Genomic DNA, 17,044 nt, shown 5'->3' with positions numbered 1-17,044 from the left:
GTGCGTTCACTCCCCGTGAAAGCGCGCGTCCCTCGCGCCCTTTCACTCGCACATACAGCGTTCGGCGGCGCGCGGCGACGATTTCATCTCCATTGACGTCATACGGAACCTCACGGCGACGGCGACGGCGACGGCAGAAATCTGCTTTGGAGTATCCATATAATTGCTATCGCAATAAAAAAAATTTTAAGGGCACGGGACCAGCGTTGCTGTCTGCACGTTCCTTGTCCAGAATTTCTTGCTCATGCGTGACTTGGGTGATAGTTATTCTGGAAATAATTTGCAACCGAAACTCTCTCTTCACAAACATAAATAATATAAAAAATTGTATAATGAGCTGGGCATGGCGTTAAACACACACAATATAGGGGAAGGGCAGGGAATAGCTGGAAAAGGAAAAATAGGTGGGCTTAAGAATCCACGTTAGCAGGCGTCAACGCTACGAAAATTTCGGGAGTTAAGTTAGAGCCTTTAGCGATTTTAAGTGGCCACCTGCCAAATTGTTTCCCGTCGGGTGTAGGCCTTAAAGATGTGTATGAGGTATGGTTTCATATATTTCCTTTTGCATGGTTATTGAGAATGAGTTTGTTGTATATGGTTCGTCTAATGTGTGACCGCTGAAGCTTTAATTAACTTGTATTGTGTGTCTCCGTGATGGTCGTTGAGTGTTTCATGCATTTGTTGTCCAATCTCACCCATGTATCGTTTGCTCCACAAGTGGCACACTCTAGACGACGTTGCTTGACGCGCAGGTTAAACTCCAAGTTACCTTGCGAAGGTGATTTGACGCTTTACTGTAGTAGCAAATTCTACATGTAAATCACCTGCGGCGTCCACAGGGGCCGGATGTTGGCCTCGTCGTTGTCCTTAGTTTGGCATACTCAAGAATGTCTTTGAAACTGTGTTGCGCCTGTAGGCTACTTTGGGCAAGCCGGGAGAATTTGATAGTATTTATTGAGAATGTTGTCCACGTTTGGGAGTGCGCTTGAGAATTTAGTAGTAACGAGAGGCGTTGTTGTTATTGTGATCTTATGGCGGGGTTTTTAGGACCTCGGCTCACTCAAGTTTGGATGCATCCGTGTAGGTTTTTCGTAGGGAAGTGTCTGGCTGGTTCCTGTTTGATAGGGTTTCTTTAAGGTGATTGAGCCTAGCTATGTTATCTTGTTTTTCAACGCAAATACGATGTAGTCCTGTGGCCTCACCTTTAAAGGTATAAAGATACCATTGTTTGCAATGTCTACGATAGTGGCTTGTATATTTTAGGTATTATTGCTTATCAAAAGGTTTCCTATGCAGCGTTGTCTTTAGCCTCTCATTGTCAATATATGTTGTTGTGTCCAGAAAGTTTATGCACTCAAGTGAAGATTCCGATGTGAATTTTATTTCTGGGTTAAAAGAAGTTAGCAGCGTTACAAACTTATCTAGACTGTCCTGACCATGTCACCGTATTATAAATATGTCGTCTATGTATCGAAGGTATGTGTGGGGGCTTGTATGTGCAGCGAGATAGGATATCTCTTTCTAGAGTCCCCATAAATCTGTTAGCGTAGGTTAGTGCAAAAGGTGTACCCATGCTTGTCTTGTGTATTTCTAGCAGTGGCGCACCGACGGGGGGGGATTCGGGGGTTGTAACCCCCCCCCCCCCCCCTGAGGACGACTGAACCCCCCCTTTTGTTTAACCCCTTTTCTTTCCTTACGCATTTGAGTACTGCAACTAAGATGTAAGACGTGCAATCGTCTGCACATTCGCAAAAAGCGCATTTTTTGACAATTTCCCGTGAATAAATCGAAATTAGTTCTGTTTAGATGGTACTGGCAAACTGTCAACCCCCCCCTGGCTGAGATCCTGGGTGCGCTACTGATTTCTAGGTAGTAATTGTCCTCATAATGGAAGTAGTTGCATGTCAGAACCAATTCAGGACGAGATAAATAGACTTTAGTATATGGGTTGTGCATTCTGTTTGGATAGAGGTTCTTTCATCGAAGATAAACCATTAAGAATTGGTCTGTTGGTGTATAAAGCCGTGATGCCTAAAGTGTTAAGAGAATTATGTTTTGCCGTAGTGCGCATTTAGTATTATTGTCTTCCATAATTCTCAGTAGGTGGGGGTACCTTGTACAAATGACGGTAGCGTTTTGGGCAAATCACGAAGTGGTTAAGAAATGTACACAGGCTCTCTGTCGGGGTGTTTCTATTTGATACTGCTGTACTATATAGAACGCCCTGGGACATTAGCGAAGTTAAGTGGGTGGGATTTTGTAAAATTCGGAAGGAGCTAAAAGCATCCTGCAGTTTTATTGCCTGGAGTTCGAGCTGCATTTAAAAAGCTCTGTTTCTTGAGGCATAAAAATAAATGCAAAGTCCAGTGTCAATATACTAGCTTATTTATTAATAATCAGACATTGACTTGAGTACGTGTGCACGTATTTTAGGTAATAGTAGACTAAAACTAATAGTAATATGGACAGTATCTGAATAAAGATGGTTTGGTTCATAAGAAGCTTTCTCACAGCGACTCCCCTAGTGAAATAGAATTCAAGCTCTTGATGTACCAAACGATTTCGGCAATAAATCCTATCTTCGCGCTTGAGAAATTTTCACGTGGTTCTTCCTGTCTGTTGTTTCCATGAACAACCATTCGCACTGGATACCATAAGAGCCAGGCGTCAAGGCAATATTACGCTAGAGCCAACGTATTAGAATTTTCTCTCTTGTCGAGTTATATAAGGGACTTTCAGTGGACTCACAACACGGACCGCGCAGGCGAACAACTGCTGCGCGTCCTTCTATCTGCAAACTTCGCGTCTCGACTCGCTGTCCAGGAATCCGCATTCGAACATTTTCTTTTTTTGCGGCATTTGATACGGTGTCGATCATTGCATTTATGTATACTTTGTATTTATTTCACCATTACGTCCTTCTTGCCCGGACTCGTAGTGTGCACCATGTACAAGTAAGTGAGCAATTTATTTCTCTCGGCTGCGAGTAAGGCTTACCGATGACCCTCGGCCTGAAAAAGTTTGCGTTTCCGGCTGCGAAGTTGCTGAGTCCGTACGCGAGCGGCATGAGGCGTATGCCGAGGTACTCGAAGAACAGCACGGAGAACAGCGTGATGGTACTGCCGCCGGCCAGGGCCATGGCGACCGCGACGGCCGTCACCGAGGCGTACGTGGTGCACAGCGGGGCCAGGTGCATCAGGATTCCCGTGAGCAGGTAGTTGAGCAGCATCACCTTGCGACGCTCGATCAGCTTCTTGTCCGAGATCCAGCCCAGCCCCAGCCGGCCCACCAGGTCACCTGGGCAAACAACGGCGTGTCACTATATAGGCGTCAACCTTCGGTTCGATGTCCCTGTCAATTTAGCGCTTCTCAACTGCGGGAGGCTCGGAATTGAGCGGCAAATTTGTTATTTGGAGGAGCTCTAAACGACGGGACAAGGGAAGACCAAGGCGCAACCAGCTTTATTTGAAGGAACACATATGGTACGAAAAGACGATGCGCAAATAAGGAAAATCCGTTCACTGCGACGCCAAATGGTCAGCGCATCGAGAAACCCTAGCACAGAGCCATCGATCAGGTGATCAAACTGTTTAGGTGTTTGAACTCTTGGTCGATTGAACTTATTGATGGCGCGCTTAAGCAAGAGGAGCCTCTCCTATATATCGCATGCGCTTCTAGAATTTTGCAAGTTCTTTGGTCTCTGTATCGCCTACGAATTTAGCACTTATCAAATGCCGGCGTACAGCCGCACGACGTTACACGAATGCCTAGGTTGCTACCACGTCGTGTGTCGAGCTACCTAACATGTTGCGTTCGTTGAGGCACTGTCCCGTCTGTGCTGCATAGTTTCGGCCACTGAACAGCGAGTCGAGACGCGAAGTTTGCAGATAGAAGCACGCGCAGCAGTTGTTCGCCTGCGCGGTCCGTGTTTTGTACTAAATCCTGCGGCCGAAGCTGCGTATGTGTCTTTATTACCACACCCGTGTACTTTTCCTCATCCACACCTTCAAGCTCGGACCTTACTTGTTGGATTTCTTTTGCGAATGAGCCCGACGAAGACTGTAGGTATACTCGTGTCCTGGGTGTGCACATGATCTGATCCGGGTTGGCAGCACTGCAACAGGCAGGCGTTGCGCCGTTTCCGGTTTCCAGCCACGCTTTCCTGTCCAATGTGTATATGTTTTGAGAACAAATAATAATATTACTGGCCGCGGCTTCCGGTTATTTGTTAATGGACATGATAACTTAGCAAAGGCGTTCCATCGACGGTGGTCGTCGTTCGGTTCGTCAGCCCTCCACACGAGCGTTCGCAGACGGGTCGGAGCAACGATGTCCCACCTGGCACGCGACACCTCGCCGGTGACACCGTTCAAAATCGAGGCATGAAACTAGGACAAGAGGCATGCACTGTGAAACTAGCAGGGTCGCAGTTCCGCGCGTCAAGTGGTCGACATCGTTTTTTAAACCGCTCGGAGAGGCGTCTTTCAAGCCGAGCACGGTGCGCTTCGATTGTAGACGCTACAATGGAGTGTCATTTGCAGCTGAGCGGAACACCTGTTTTCGAGGCTTTCGTGTTATTTCGCCTATATTCCTGTAGTGACTCGCTGATATGTCACCCTAAATTAGAAATGAATTTGGTTAAATAAATTTCTTTAAATATCCTACATTAATTAAACTATTAATATAAATTCGGCATACGAATGCCGGACCTATCTGCACTCGTAAGAAATATCTAAAACCCTCCAATGAACTGAATGGATAATGCCACTACCTATGCATAGACAGCACAACTAGTGCGTCTAGTATCGAAGCAAATAACGCCATGGAATGTGCATTCATTTGTTTCTGAATGACAAATGTGCCAGTTTAGTAGTTCACAATGTCTCGAAGGTCGTTATCGTCTAGAAGAAGAATGACTAGTCTCAGCAACCCTAGAGTGCCTGGCAAATGAAAGAGTAGACAAGTATCAGCGTTTTCACGGTATTATTCCTCCTTACGTAGCCGACTGTTAAGACGACAGACAATAATCAAGGTCATTCAGGAAAATGAAAATTCATGAGTCGTTTTTTGTCTGAGCAGCGGCGCTGCGCAGGCGAACGAAAAAAAGTCGCAGTTTCGCCCGAAAGTGGAAGCATCGATTGCGATAGCAAATTCGTAGAGAGCTATACGAAGCAAGGATAGTAGTTGAATGGGCCGTATAAAGCTGTAAACATTCGCTTACTAACTAAATAGACAAGCACGGTGTCACGCGCGCACAGGTAAACTCATCTCGCTCGATGACCGCGGAAACTCGCTGTGAAAACGCGGGAGAGAGAAAGCGCACCAGCATCAGCGGGCAAATTGCCTTCGCGCTGTCTCTTGTCTCGCTTAAACGCGAACTAAACGTCGAAAGCACAGCGCATACGAAGCTACCGGCACTCGGCGCATGTACTTTGTCCTCATCGCAGATCGCATTGAAGATGAGGCCCTCGCGGGTGCACACTTCGCCCACATCGCAGATTGCTTCTAAGATACCGCGCCCGGGTGGCCGCGCTGTGAGCAGCAGCAGACGGAGCAGGACGCACACCCCTCTCTCTCCGTCGTCTGACCCCGTGCCTCGCGCGCGAAAGAAGACCACGTGCTTCCGGCCTACCTTCCTCCCTCGCGTGCGCTACATTGCCGGCTCAGCCTCGTACGCTTCCACTCGCACACACAGCGTACCGCGCGCGGCGATGATTTTATCGCCGTTGGACTTTAGAGGCCTTTTCCCAAACCGACTTTTCAGTAGCGCCATTGCCCAATACGGGCGACGTCTATCGTCAGTACGTGTTATGCCGCCATTTTGGACTGCGGGCCTTGCGAGAGCAGGCCGGCCACACTTGGGTTGTGTGTTCTTCGCGCAGCATTATTTCGATTGTTTTCTTCCGCTTCGCTTGTCTTGTGCCGCTTGACTTGTTACGTGTTACACTTAGCGCTCAGTGGGAGGTGCAACAGCAACAGCAAGCCCAGCCAGTGGATGTGGCGTTTCATGGTTGATAGCGGCGGCCGCGTCTGCTTCGTCAAGATCTGGCGTGCTAATCAGCCGTATTTTAAGTGCGAAGCACTTTAGGGGTCCGGGCTGTCGGCGTCCGTCGCGCGTGATCACGCCCGGGCTGTAGCGCTACTCCAGCACCGGCGCAACACTGCTTCGCACTTCCCCAGGTTAGTGGAGCTGCATTTCTTACCCTTTTCTTTGCTGCCTCTCGAATGTAATAATTTTTTTTCATTGTTATTGCTGGGCACATGTGACGGTAGCCGTCGATTGAATTTGATCACCACTACGTTTCGCGGTTGAGGGTTACCTCATTTAGCGAAAGCAGGCGCGTACGTAGCTGTCGGGCAATGCTTAGAACAAGGCACGTGTCAGCGGTTGGTAGATATGCCGTGGTTACTCCGTACGCTTCCGACACAACTCAACAGCTGTCATGCAAAATTTACTGAATCTGGTGCAGCGCATGGTGCTTATAACCAAATGCCAAAGCAGAAGCGTGGCCCTTAAAAAATTAAATTTAATTATGGGGTTTTACGTGCCAAAACCACGATCTGATTATGAGGCACGCCGTAGTGGGGGACTCCGGAAATTTGGACCGCCTGGGGTTCTTTAACGTGCACCTAAATCAGCGTGGCCCTTGAGTAGCGCGGTACCTGCGGCGAACTGATACAGCCCAGATGCTATATTTCGAAATTACCTTTATGTGCCGGTCCGCACAGGGCGCATGTGAGCGCAGAGACAATGTTTGGGCGGACACAGGGGCTACATATACAGCTTACATAGGACAGGATTTTTCCAGATCGTTGCGAAGTGCATTTACCGACTAGTTCTCTTGCAGAATGCCTCAATTTGTCTCATACCGGTGTCACACGGCAACTTTTGATCGCGATCGAGCCTCGGAATGTTCGACCACGATTGGCTCCCTTCTGCAGATTGAGCAAAGAAGCCAATCACGACTGAGAAATTCGATCCAGATCGGGCTAGATCAAGATTAGAAGTGCGCCGTGTGACCTCCGTATTAGGCACTGGAATGAAGTTGTGTTTGAAAGAATAACAAATGTAGCCTCTGCCACTACATACGAGAAAATATTGCGTCGAAGAGCGGACAATTCTCGCAACCTATTGGGAAATGTGCCGAAAAGGGTTTACCAAAATGCATTATTTAACTGCTGTGTGCATTGGTTCGCATTAGACTGAAATGCTAAATCCTCAGATGATGCAGGAAACCGGTGAAACGTGAACATATACCACATCGGCAGTGGTCTCGCGGAGTACTGTGTTTGTCCCCAAAATCATTGTTTCCGCTGGTTGGTTGTGCACCCATCAACTGCACACTGCTGGCCTGTAGCCTCTTGATGAGTATACGACATTTTTTACGAGCGTAAGTCATTCGTGACAAAAAAGTCACAGGCCTGCGCGGCACACGCAGCACAGTCACAGCATAAACTGGTGGAGCGGCTCAAGAGTAGCTCCAATTTGGGCAACACGCACAACCGGGTCTTCGCAGCAGTCTGTTCGCCTCGTTTTGACGAGAACGATCTGAACTGTCCGCCCAGCGTCGACGGTGAGCTGTGGCTTGTAATGCTCTCTGCACAGCAGTCTGCTGAGCCCGATCAAGCCTTACAACTGCAACTTACATGTCAGGCGCGCCGCGTTTGCAGGCACCTTAACTAGATGGCGCCACCATACTGGCGGAGGCTCGGCAGCTCGGCAGCAGGTTGATTGCACACCTCGTCGAATCGCATGTCGTCGTCTGCGCCTGCGGACCCTCCGTTTGCAGGCATCTTACCTAGATGGCGCCATAATACTGGCGGAGGCTCGAGTCGTCTCCCCCTGCATGCTTGGCTTAAGGGTATTTTCCGCGGCCCGATAGCAAGCGCTTGCGTGGCTCAGTGGTAGAGTATCCGGGTCCCACGCAGCGGGCGCGGGCTCGATCCCGGCGGGAATCTGGTACTTTTTTCGCGTTTCCGGCGATAGCAGTTACGCGGCGGACGCCGCCAGCGGCGGCATCATCGCGACCCGAAACGGCTATAGGAATGAGCCCATAACAGCTTACGCTGTAAAATAAACGAAAACATCGAAGGAAAACTACCACTCCGCAATGCAAACGCAAGGCAAGCTCACAGTTCAGACCAAACCGGCAACACTGAAACATACTCTCGACGCCAGACCGTCGGAAGTGCCCTAGTTAAATCGCCTATACGGAACCTCACGGTGACTGCAAAATGCGCTTTTTTAATTGCTATCGCAATAAAGTAAGCGCGCACTCGCAGTTAGAGAATCATAGCTCACCTGCCGAATTGGCCAAAAGTATGTAAATGCCTTCTTCGGGTGGTATGCCATTGTCCTTGGCATAGTCGATGATGATGGTGATGAATGTGCCATGATTGAAGACATGCGACACTTGCGAGAGGCAGACAAGCAGGAAGTAGGGTGAGCCGAGCAGCTCCTTGAACATGGACGCGGCATTGGCGAACTTGGAGACCTTGGGCAGCGTTCGCTTAGCGAGGGAAATGCTGCATGAATGATCGGCGCACGTGCGTTCCTGGGTGCACCGGCCCTTGTCGACATCATGGAGTCTTTGCGTACTGCCGGCAAGCGGTTCCTTCAGGTTCTTGTCGGCGGGGATAATGCATGCGGCCCCACCACTCAAGTTGCATGTGAGCTCGTCCGAACCTCTGCGCGTGCCCGGCGCGAGTCGCTCGTTGTTGTTGCCGCTGTCTTTGGCGTGGTCGAGAAGCTTCTCCTTCTCGACGGCGCTGCCTCCCTGTCGGGCAGCGTTCCTCGCCTTGCTCGCGATGTCCGACGTGCTTCCTGGGATGTCGGCCAAGGTGAAAGTGCTGCCGGTTATGTTGACCTCGCAGTCGTAGCGCGGGTTGTTGACAATCTCGGGCTCCTCTGGCGGCGGCTTGCGGATCCTGCCGCTCAGCAAGAACGCGGCCGGCAGTGCGTTCAACGTGAACCCACTCGATATGAGGAATGCTCCGCGCAAACCGTACGTGCGCGCGCAGTACTGGAACAGGAGTGGAAACACCAGCGCCACCAGCGTGGGGCCGGACAGGTTGATGCCGGACGCCGTGGCCCGGTTCTTCTTGAACACGTTGTTCAGGATCACGGCCGTCAATGTGAAGACAAGGCCAGTCCCAAGACCTGCACGAACACGTTGCTAGGTTGCCGTAGTCTACATAAGCACGTACAAGCCAATCTGACAAAAGGGCCTAAAATATCAGAACCTAAATTGAGAATCACTCTTGGGTATTATTTTGGGTGGCCAACGTCACTTATAAGTGATCGCCTTACAATTCGCTTTACAATAATCTGTTCTGCATGTAAATTGTTTTTTCTGGGCTAATTTTGTAGATCAATAACACTTCAGTTGGGGCTGGTTGGTACATATTATTTTAAGGTGGCAAAATTCAGCGCAAACACCAAGGACAAACCACAAAGAAGAGACGAGACAAGCACTAGCGCTAACAACTGCTTTATTCTTTTTACGACAACTCATTGGCCACGCATGCGCACGCAGCACAAGACATAAATACGCATGTCACACCACAGCCAGTTAGCGAAGACGTGTGCAGAAGAAATTATATTTGGCCGAGTATACACCATTTTACGGAAGCATTTAGGTGCCGCCATATTGAGCTGATAACGCTTCTGTTTCTGCCTTTAACAACCAAGTTTACGGTACTACAGTCGATTCGGAGCATGGAAACAGTTGTATAAATGCATTCAGCGGTTCATGACCATGTTACGTGACTTAACTTCTCATAAAACTAATAAATTGTTTGTGTAACAGCCCGAGATGGCGGCGCCCATGAATCGAATATAAAATCGTCTATAGGGACAAGGAAGTATCACTGATACACTCATCTGCTTTTTTCCTTATGTGGAAAGCTTCCAGGGCCAGCCGCGCGTATTCATTTATGCTTTTGCCGAGAATCGTCGTCTCATCGAATCGCGGTGCACAATTGCGCAATCGGCAAGAATTGAGATGGACAACGAGATGTGCAGCTTTGTCTGTATTGTTCCCCAAGTCGCTCACATCGCTCTGTCTGCCCCCGACGCAAAGCAGTCGGTGCTTCTTTATCGTCTCTTTGTTGTGGCCCTTGTCCTGGTTGTTTGCGCTGAATTTTTTAATCCTAAATTAATATTGTAGAATTGCACGCTTATTTTTTATTATTTGTTATCTTGCTGCCTGCTTAACTTGTCTAGAAAGTGCTATAATTCTGCGAACATCAAATTATGGTTTTGAAATATGTACTTCGTGGTAACTATGCCCCTCCCCCCTGATTATCGTTTCTGATGAAACCTGATGCAGCGCTCCACAGCAATCTCTGCTTGCTGCATAAGTAATTTAATCGCAGAACACTTTTAATTCTAAGTATCATTGGGATCGGTCCCGCTGTTTTTTTCGTACATCACGCTCAGCAGTGTGGTTTAATGTTGACCGACAAACTACTGGCAGTGAGCGCAAATGTGTTATGCCTAACCAAGCAATAATCACGACAAAAGACCAGTACATATAACATAGGCTCCTAGGTAAAGCTCATATAAGCTCATAGGTGAAGCTCATATTGAACTCACAGACTTCATATTGATATAGCATGCTATATAATCACCTTCTTAAGTTTCTTATATAAGGCGTACATCTTGTTTAGGCAACTAGGACTACGGATGGTCCAGTTTATATAGTCCGTAATTCCTACCCTCAAAATAGTTCTAATGAGTGCATTTAGAGTGCAGCTCTTAGACGCCCGTTCCTTCGGTGAGCGTCCTCGGCGTAACCGAGCGAACTGGCACAGCGGGGATGAAAGCCAGCGATAGCGAAGAGGGCGCGAGCAGCAAAGCGCGAGAAGAAACGCGTAGCAAGAAGGGCTTTGCGGCGACGATGGCTGCGAGATGGTGCCAGAGTAACGTGCGTTATCTGTATGGAAACAAAGCGCTGCATGAGCGCGAAGTCTGTCTGGGGCGGCTGCTGCCTCTCACGATTAGCGAGGCAGTCGCACCACACTTCGCTCCGTTTTCACGAGACAGATTGTCTGCCAATATATCGCGAACTGAAAACACGTATAGAGCTGCGCTAAAATTTCGCATTAGGGAATCGTAATCGTCTGTGAATTTTTCTTAGACTCGGTCAAAAATAAATCATGACATAGAAATAGGTACATATAGGGCGCGATCTTGTACCCGTTCCATTTTGAAACGCGTACAAGATCGCACCCATAATGTCACCTTTTAAAAAACTATTCCTAAGCATACAGAATTATTAATGCAATAGCGTACGATATGTACTGAACGGTTTCATTTATTTTCTTAAATTTCCTATATTTGGGCTGCGCCATTTTTCAACCACTGAGTAAGATATGTGTCCATTTTTGGCCTTACACAAGGGGTATAGAATGGCTACGTATATTTAGATGCAGGTCTGCCGTACTTCTTTGTGGATGCAGCTACCGTCACATTTCTACGCTTGACCAGCCGTGGTGGCTTTTCGGCTGCGCTGCTACGGCGCGGGATAGAAGCGGCCGCATTCCGACGTGGGCGAAATGCAAAAGTGCACGTGTACTGGGCATTGAGTGCATGTTTCAGAACCCCTGGTGAACAAAATTAATCTGGAGTCCCCCAATACGGCGTGTCATATCTTGTTTTGGCACTTAAACCCTAGAATGTAATTAAATTTTTTATTATTCGCTCGATAAGTGTCAAATGATCGCCTGGACGTCGCTGCGTTGACGTCTCACCCTCTGTATCCGCATTATTTGTTTTTCGCATTTCATTATAATTTGTGTATGGTGTACTGCATTAATTTATTTTATGCATTGCATGAAATTAATATTGTGACCTGTGCAGAAGTAAAACATAACGTTCCTTCCGCGGAGTACAGCAGACTAGTCATGCCATCGCTATCCTAACATCGTTGTCACCACCTTGCTTGCGTCATACATACGGTAGCGCGTATTACACAAAGACATTCTTCCATCTCGTAAAGCTTTGTAGAACCCCAGATAATGCTGGATAGCCAGCTACCTGAAAATGCTTCCCATAACACAGATTCGCAGTGTGTGAGGTCTGTATAGTCTTTTTTTTTTTTCTCAGCACAAGTGTAACGGATTCACAAAGCCCAGAGCTGACCATATGAAAAAACACCGAAATAACGGAACAAAAGAATGGAAGGCGTGCCCGGTATTCCGGTATACGCAAACTGGATAGCGCTGGCGTAAACGTGAGTGGCTATACTGGTGCCGCCACCTGGTGGTTGTTGCCTCAGTAAATGCCTTTTTTTTTTTTTCGAAAACAACACTCGTGTAACACGAAAATGTATCTTTGAGACACTGCAGTTAGATGTAGCGTCCGTTAAACCGGTATAAGAGACGACATGGGCACTGTTCATCAGTTCCCTGATTATTTTGTCCCGTTCTTGCGCTGTTTGCGATATTATGCCGTTGTACGAACAAGCTAACAACCATTTTGGCAGTACGTATAGCAAACTCTAGCCTAATTTTAACGGTGTTAGTGCAATCAATGGAAGAATTTCTATGCACTTGCTAATTACACTATATTTACCTGTCTTCCCTGCAAGTGCTTTCATTGAGCCTTTTGTGCTTGGAGAAAGAACAGCAGGGAAGACCTGAACGTTGTATGCTTCGGAAACTATTCGTATTGTCCTGGAGGCCCGACCGTGGTTTCAGTGCCACAAACAGCGCATACCTACCTTGGCTGATGCTGTAGTAGAAGTTAATTTGCACCATGCTGGTGGCCGTGTAGCAGAGCACCAAACCCGTGGCCGAGGTGAGTGTCGCGATGACCACCAGTATGCGGTCATTCAGGTAGTGCGTCAGGAACCCCACAGAGAGACCTGCAGTGAACGTGAATCCATCGAGACCTCTCGGCGTATATAGGTGGGCTTGCAGACTGCAGCGGTGATGAAGATTTGTCGATACTCAACATGCATATATACGAAGAACAGCATACTTATCGGCAGTGCTTAGGGTATATCCCAAGAAATTTGGGGAGAAAGGAGGCATAGCCATGCGCTGTCAAGCAACTGAGTGCGAACAGCGCGCGCCGTCGGAGATTTCAGTGCCGCTAGTAATTGGGCACGCCGCTTCATTAAGTTAGCCACATAAGGCACGATTTCGGTGAATCGCAAATTATGAGAAACGTGCGGTATATGACGGTGGTGCGGTGCAGATGAAAGGCCTCTGGCCAAGTGAAATTTCCTCCAAAGGGTTGCGAAGTATTGACAACGACAGCAATCTTTGCGCTTCTCGGAAGGTTTTCTCACTATACGCGGGGGCGACATGTTGGCGCGAAGCAGGCGTCTCACGAGTGATGAGCGCCTTTGTGGAGCCCGAGGTGGTATTGAAGACGGCAGTCAGGGAAATCATGCGCACAGTGAGAACGGTATGTGCGCGCGGCACTACGCTCATGCCGGTGCATCCACTGGGCGTCGCCGTTTTTGTATAGCTGAACGCAGCTCGCGTCTTTGCAGATCATGTACACCTCCGCGTGTGAGTGGCGCATGCGCAATTAGTGGGATAGCGCGGCAAGAATGGCGTGAATGCGCCTCGAGCATCCGTACATAACTGCAACATTGTCGTGGCCATGAAGGAAAGAAATAAACTCGAAGGTCGCGGCCGACCTACAAACCGGTTTGTGCGCCGATATATTGCGCAGGCTGTGGGCTCCCGCATTTCACCGCCATGATTGCTTGGTTCAGTGCTGCGTTGTACGCCAGATATACGTCCGGCTGCAGTGGGTGGTGCTGGCATTGAACGGTCTATCAAATGGCGTCTTCTGCATTGGAAACGAATCTGCGAGTCGTGCTGGGGTTCTATTCTGGACATTCCTCCATTTTCTTCAAGGCGTGACGTAGGCGCGAAGCGTACAAAATGGCGCTGATGGCTCCGATTTGCTTTCGCAACCTGACACAGACTTGACGTTCCGCCAAAGAAACTGAATTGGAGGTAATTAACCTAACATTCTTAATAAAGCAAAACAGTTTTCCTCCTCAGTAAAAAATGTCGCAGTTTCGCCCGAATAGCGAAGCATCAATTGCGATAGCAAATTAGCACACGGAGTAGGGATAGTAATTTTATCGGCTGCATAAACTTGACACATTCGCTTACTAACTGAATTAACAAGCGTGGTGTCAGCGCGCAAAGCAAACATGAATAGATCACACTGAATGACCGCAGACAACGACTGTCAAAACGCTGGCGTGAGGAAGGGCGGCCTCCGCAGCGAACGAAGGTTCGTGCGGTCTATCGCTTCAACAGAAACTGAGCGGCGAAAGCACAGCGTGTGCAGGTCACAGCCGGTCACAGCAATGTGTAGATCGCTTTCAAGATACGGTGCGCACGACAACACCAGCAGCCCGCACCGGCGCAAAGTACAAGCACACATTTGTTGGCAAAGTAAAAGCCCCCCCCCCCCTCCTCCCTCCCGCGCTGCCTTCCCGTTTTCCTCCTATCGCGTGGGAAATTGTGTCGACAGTTCCCTTTGCGCCCGGTTGCAAGATACGCATTTGGTGCCGCAGCACAGCGTCGCCCCCCCCCCTCACCCCCTCCCACACCCCCCACGGCCTTTCCCGCGACGGAAGTCGAGTTTGCTCTCCGCGGTGCGTTAGTTCTCCGTGAAATCGCGCGTCCCCCGCGCGCTTTCACTCGCACATACGGCGCGCGGCGACAATTTTATCGCCCTTGGACTTTATACGCAACCTCACGGCGACGACGACAGCAGAAATCCGCTTGAAGTGTCCATGAAACAAATCAGCTAGCTCAGAGCGGAGGTTTATTCCGTCATAAGCGTCCCTCGCTTCTGTCCTCTGCTGCGTACAAGCCATCGTCTGCATCATTACCCAGTAGGACCATTTTTTACCTACACTGGCTACACGAGTGTAACTAGCGTAAGAAGTGTCCATGTTTTCTACTTGCTGTATAAATGTGTAGCTCCGCCCACCTACACGAAGCCATTTTTGATAGCTGTAGTGTAGCATCAAAAACTACACATTCTACACTGCGGTTTCGATGAGTGTAGGCAGCAGACGACAAACAAGCAGGCTGGCGTTGCAAATGCGTGCTGATATTTTGTCTGTGACTGTCGGCGCTGATATAGCGACGATAGTGCATATTCGCTGCAAGGACGGTAGCGAAGTGCTGGCGTGACCATGTGTCACAGAGGAAGGTGAGCTAATCTTCCAAGAAGATAAAGATAGCTTAATCACGGATGGTCCGGGCTGTTTCAGACTCCGTGCTCTTTTATACGCATTGACAGGTTGTCTTCGTGCACTGCGCATTCGCGATGTATTTCGCTGCAGTTTATCTAGATTTGTTGATGAAAGGAAACTCGCACATTGCCGTTTCGTTTCAAGCAAGAGCATATACGAAGCCAGTAAGTGCGAAGTCAGGCGCTTTTCGTCTGCTGACGCAGAAGACGACGCACAGTCTGCTCTGAATGGCTACAGCCCAGCTAGCCAAGTTCAGCACACGACGTCATAGACTCTGCCCGTCACTACGCTCGTTTACACGAGCCTGCACGAAGTGTAGGTAAAAAAAAAAAGGCGGCAGATCCACGTCCTGTGGGAATTGATGTTATGCGCAGCAGTGTGCGGGGAGCCTGACAAATTAACGAAATGACCATGAAAGCATCAAGACGTAGGCGGCTGTTTCACGACTTTTTTTTTTTTTGCACGCATGTCATGACATTCATGTCACGAGTCCTCGGGAGTTCCTTTAGATATGCCAAAGAGATCTTAAGGCAAAAGCCTTTGTCATGCTCATGACTATGATTTCGACAATCAACCTTTAGACTGTTCCTTTATTTAGTACCACATCAGAACCCGTTACATTAGTTTTTGAGTGTTAATCTTTTTCGCTGAGCCATTGTATTTATTGCTGAGTCATGTTCATGACTATGACTTCTACCATCATCCTTTAGTGTTTCCTTTACTTAGTACCCATGTCCGCACCCATTCCAGTAACATACCAGGTTAACGAAACGACCATGAGAGCACCAAGAGGTAGGCTGTTGTTTCATGACCTACATGACACGCATGTCATGATATTCATTTCATGACCTATCATTCATGTCCGAACCCATTTCGATGGCTTTTAAGTGTTAATCTTTTTTCGCTGAGTCATTGTCATTTTTGCCGAGTCATTGTCATGATTATGACTTCTACTATCATCCTTTCGTGTCTCCTTCACTTAGTACCCACGTCCGAACCCATTCCAGTGGTTTTACAGCGAAAGCTAGGCGAAACGAAAAACCGTTCGTCCAATGTTTCGATAAACGTCTCCATTGGGTGCGCATCAGTTACGGCGTTCTCTGTATACATCTCACCCAAGCGCTCGCGCCATTGACAGTGCCGTTAGTGACGTCGCTAGCAAACGCGTTCCCGCCATTGCCACGTTGATGCTGCTCTGCCCGCAACGCCCTCTCCTCGGCTCGCCGTTGTCGCATGCGTTCGATATCTCGAGTACAGTGGCTAGAATGGGGAAGTGTGACGAGAGGCACGCAGCGCCTGCATTGAAGCCGCCGGTAGGAAACCGCTAGGGGGCGCGCGCTGTCGTTGAGATCATTCGAGCAAGGTGGGACGTTAAGCAGCGAGGGGTAGGCAGGCTTGCTCTGGGAGCACACGGAAATACGCCAAATCAGGGGGTACAGGGTGACATAGGATGGACGTCATTTGAGGGCAGGGAAGCTAGCAGCAAGATAGAATTTGAGGAGCGATTGAGAAAAATGGCAGAAAAGCGGTGGGCAAGGAGAGTTTTCAGTTATTTGTACATGAGGAATGTTCACACAAAATGGAGGAAGCTGACCAGAAAATTGTCAATCAAATATTTGGACTGCAGGAGGGGTGCAAACCAGCAAACAACGGTTAAGAAAAAGGTTAAAGAAACAGAGAGGGGTCTGTGGAAAACAGGGATGCAGACGAAATCAGCACTGGGAACATACAGAACTTTTAAGCAAGATATTGTCAAAGAAAATATCTATGATAATTCTAGGGGAAGCTCTTTGTTGTTTGAA

General features: G+C 48.5%; 1 protein-coding gene across 1 annotated transcript in view; it reads right to left on the bottom strand.

Annotated features, from left to right (window-relative positions):
* LOC119446861 (monocarboxylate transporter 5-like) overlaps positions 1-17,044 on the bottom strand; it is a 98,864-nt gene that overhangs the window by 13,846 nt on the left and 67,974 nt on the right. The window contains exons 3-5 of the mRNA XM_037711435.2: positions 12,726-12,869; positions 8,303-9,160; positions 2,998-3,297 (exon numbers count right to left, since the gene is read on the bottom strand). Of these exons, the coding sequence (XP_037567363.1) occupies positions 2,998-3,297; positions 8,303-9,160; positions 12,726-12,869 (1,302 nt within the window). The remainder of the gene's footprint in view (positions 1-2,997; positions 3,298-8,302; positions 9,161-12,725; positions 12,870-17,044) is intronic.

This window comes from Dermacentor silvarum, chromosome 3 (genome assembly GCF_013339745.2).
Source record: "Dermacentor silvarum isolate Dsil-2018 chromosome 3, BIME_Dsil_1.4, whole genome shotgun sequence".
Taxonomy (NCBI): domain Eukaryota; kingdom Metazoa; phylum Arthropoda; class Arachnida; order Ixodida; family Ixodidae; genus Dermacentor; species Dermacentor silvarum.
The sequence above is the reverse complement of the archived record's forward strand: the minus strand, read 5'-3'. Positions and strand labels throughout refer to the sequence as shown.